The following is a 3,249-nucleotide window of genomic DNA, read 5'->3' as shown; positions in this document are numbered from 1 at the left end:
ATATATCAAAGATTAGTAGATTAGTATTACCTCAAAAAGTAAATGCAACATAACATGTCATTTAACCACAAACAATAAGAAAAAAGAAGTAAACCTCTTGTGTTGACAATCGAATCTCATCAGGTTGTTCTGTGATGTTAAGTTGTAGTTCATCTTGCACCTCTTGTTGTATTCTCTTATTTGTTGCATCTATAGCTGTAGATTATGTCTGAGGATCATGATCATCAGAATCGGAATCGGAATCCAATTCCGCATCTGAATCTGACCCCTCAACTGTAAACAAATAAAACCAACCCAAAAAGAAAACTAAGAACACTGGGATGGATATATAACAACTTTAAATTGCTAAGTATATATGATTTGAACAATGGATCATAACATATTAAAGTGAAAGATTGTTTTTTTTTCAAAATTCAAGAATGTCCTTAATGTATTAAGGTGTTGTTTGTTGTTTACTTAACTAACTTAGTGTAATTATTTTTAAATTTTAAGAATTTAGGAAGTTGTGTGTATCTAAATTCAATGTCAAACTGAAGGTGAACTTATTTTTCTGACCTAGTGGAAGACCTGCTTTTAAGTTAAGGAGTAAAAAATAGCACCTCTACTCAAGCTTACACTTGAAGAAATTTAGGTTGTTACATCTACCTAATTCATTTTGATACATTATTGTTTCAACAGGCATAATCCTTGAATCTAATCATTGTAATTTGAAGTACCTTCATCATCACTTCCGTCTAAAAAATCGCGAGCCAATGTATCATCCCCATCCAACGAAATTTCCGACCCTGAATCCCCACCTTAATCACTATCAACACTCTGTTCTTCTAGTTCTTCCTCTTCTATATCAGACTCGCTCAAAATATCATCTTTCTTTTTGCTCTTGAATCATCATCCGAAGTTAACACTTCATGAGACCAAACTGGTTCTTTTATTCAACGCTATAATCAAAACCAAAAGAGTCTAAATGGTTGAAACTTTGCTCCATCTCCTTGAACATGCTTTGTAGTTCCCCAAAACTATAGCTTTTCTCCTATCAAATCCAATAATTTCCGCATGTTAGATTCAAATTCGATGGTAGTAATACAATTCAAATTTGGATTTCTTGAAATCAAAGTGTAGTTGTTCACCTCTTTCTTTACGTTTTCCATTAAAGATGACATCTCTTGCAGAAAATCAGCAAAACCATAATTAATTTAAAAAAAAACATGATAATTGAGTTAGTAATTGATAATTTCCGATTAATTAGCGAAACTATGATGAAAGATTTGAGAAATTGGGAGATAAAGTTACGCACAAATGTAAACAAAATACAATCATGAACAGAGGAATCACCTCGTCTTCTTCATCTTGGGGATCATAGAATCCAGCATCGTACATTGATCTCTTCTTCTGATCTGATATAACTGTTTTATTTCCAAAAAATTAGAAGAAAGGAATATTAATCAAAGTGTGTGTCAGTTTGTGAAAACAAATTGTATTCATAATATAACAAACCGATTATTACCTGAATAAGCTTCCTGAATTTGTTAAAATTTACATTTAGCTTTCCCTTAAAGCGATGGATTCTTCGTCCACTTATCAGGATGCCATTGCTACACCCACACAAATCCAGTTTCATCGTCAGAATTTGTTCGTATACAAATCATATGTTATCAGATGAAGCAAGAACAAGAAGAATAACATTACCATAGCAAGCTTCCGATAAGCACGTCGGATCTGATCGTCGGAGGAGTACATAGAAAAGCCAAGAACATCATAATACGATGGAGATCCTTGATTCGACTCCATATCCTTCTAATTTCCTCAAATTCGAATCACCACCAACAACAAATTAACAAACTAAACTCCTTTTCCCCCTAAATTCATCTACAAAGGGAGGTATTGTTTTATATAATCACTAAAGTAGGGTTGAGAAAAATAATTTCATCATGAGTAGAGAAGTAAGTAGTGTACCAACTGTCCCTCCTAATTCTATCACACAGACATCTGTCGGGCCCACTTTTCCATCCACGGGAATCGCAGAAACCGACTCAATCCAATCCTTAATAGCATCCGTTATGTGTGGGACTACCTAAAAGAGAGAATCATAAGTAGTATTCATTTGAAGACAAATACAACTCAATTTATGATTTGTGATGCAAAAGTACACACTTGCCTAAACAATTTTTCCAAGATAATCTCCTTTTCGTTCCTTCTCAAGAACAGACTAGCAGAATGAGAGCAAATTACTGAAAGAATTTGGCACTAATCACTACTATAGAGTATATAAATGATACAACACAAATTTTGGTAAATGGTAATGGTACCTGATAGATCTTTCCAGTGGTTATGTTGTTATCTCTAGTAAGCCTCAGGTCTAAGAAGCGTTCATAGTTACCCAAATCTAGGTCGACCTATCAAAATATCATATGGAAAGAGATTATTATCATCATCATAATCAATATTTTTAAAGCTAGTGAGAGCAAGTAGCACCTCTCCATCATCTTCAAGAACAAAAACCTCCCCGTGTTCAAAGGGAGACATCGTACCAGCATCTGTGTTCAAGTATGGATCTGCAATCAACAGGTATAACTAAACCACTTAAATTCACACACCAACTCGACCTGTAAGCCACTTAAAAAAACAAAAATAGGAGGTATGTGGTGTGGTGTGGTGTGGTGTGTATATAAAATTAGAAAACGAACAAGAATGTAATTTGATTAAACACATAGGTACCATCTACACTTCCAATATATAGGTACAATTAATCTAACAAATTCAACAAAATCACTATTCTGGTTGTCTAATTTATTCAATTAAAGCAAAAGAAACAAACACATACCGATTTACGCGAAGGCCACAAGCCTTGAGAACGACACCAATATATCAATGCACGGGATTTACCCAAGTCTTTCACTTTTTCATTTTCTGTTTGCTTACACACAAGAATCGAATGGGGGCTTTTTCTTGTTTATGGTGTGCGATGTCTGGTGGCGATGGAGGGGACACTCTAGGGTTAGGGCTTGCAGTTAATAGTGTCCGATGGTGGCAACGAGATGGAGTTACGGTTTCTAGGTAGAAGCGGGACTGCAGACGACGATTGAAGATAACGACAACGTCAGCAGGGTGGCGATAGCGACGACTATAGGAGGGTGGTGGTAATGGAAGCCTATCGGCGATTGAAGAAAGTGAGGAGGTAGCCGGAATAGATTTGGAAGATGCTTTTGGAAGAAACGATGGCTGATGGTGGCTAGAGGGTATTAGGGTTTT

At 35.5% G+C, this 3,249-nt stretch overlaps 1 protein-coding gene across 1 annotated transcript; it reads right to left on the bottom strand.

Annotated features, from left to right (window-relative positions):
• Window positions 1–202: 202 nt before the first annotated feature.
• Window positions 203–1,788, bottom strand: LOC145059849 (uncharacterized). The gene is made up of 6 exons (XM_079007622.1): window positions 1,687–1,788; window positions 1,505–1,517; window positions 1,312–1,403; window positions 976–1,030; window positions 717–785; window positions 203–273 (listed from the first exon to the last, which is right to left on the bottom strand). Exons 1-6 carry the CDS (start codon window positions 1,786–1,788, stop codon window positions 203–205), a joined length of 402 nt encoding a protein of 133 aa, XP_078863748.1.
• Window positions 1,789–3,249: the final 1,461 nt, after the last annotated feature.

Source organism: Lactuca serriola, chromosome 6 (assembly GCF_051521515.1).
Source record: "Lactuca serriola cultivar US96UC23 chromosome 6, Lser_US96UC23_V15, whole genome shotgun sequence".
Classification (NCBI taxonomy): Eukaryota; Viridiplantae; Streptophyta; class Magnoliopsida; order Asterales; family Asteraceae; genus Lactuca; species Lactuca serriola.
Note: the sequence above shows the minus strand (reverse complement) of the source record. Positions and strands in the feature narration are given on the sequence as shown.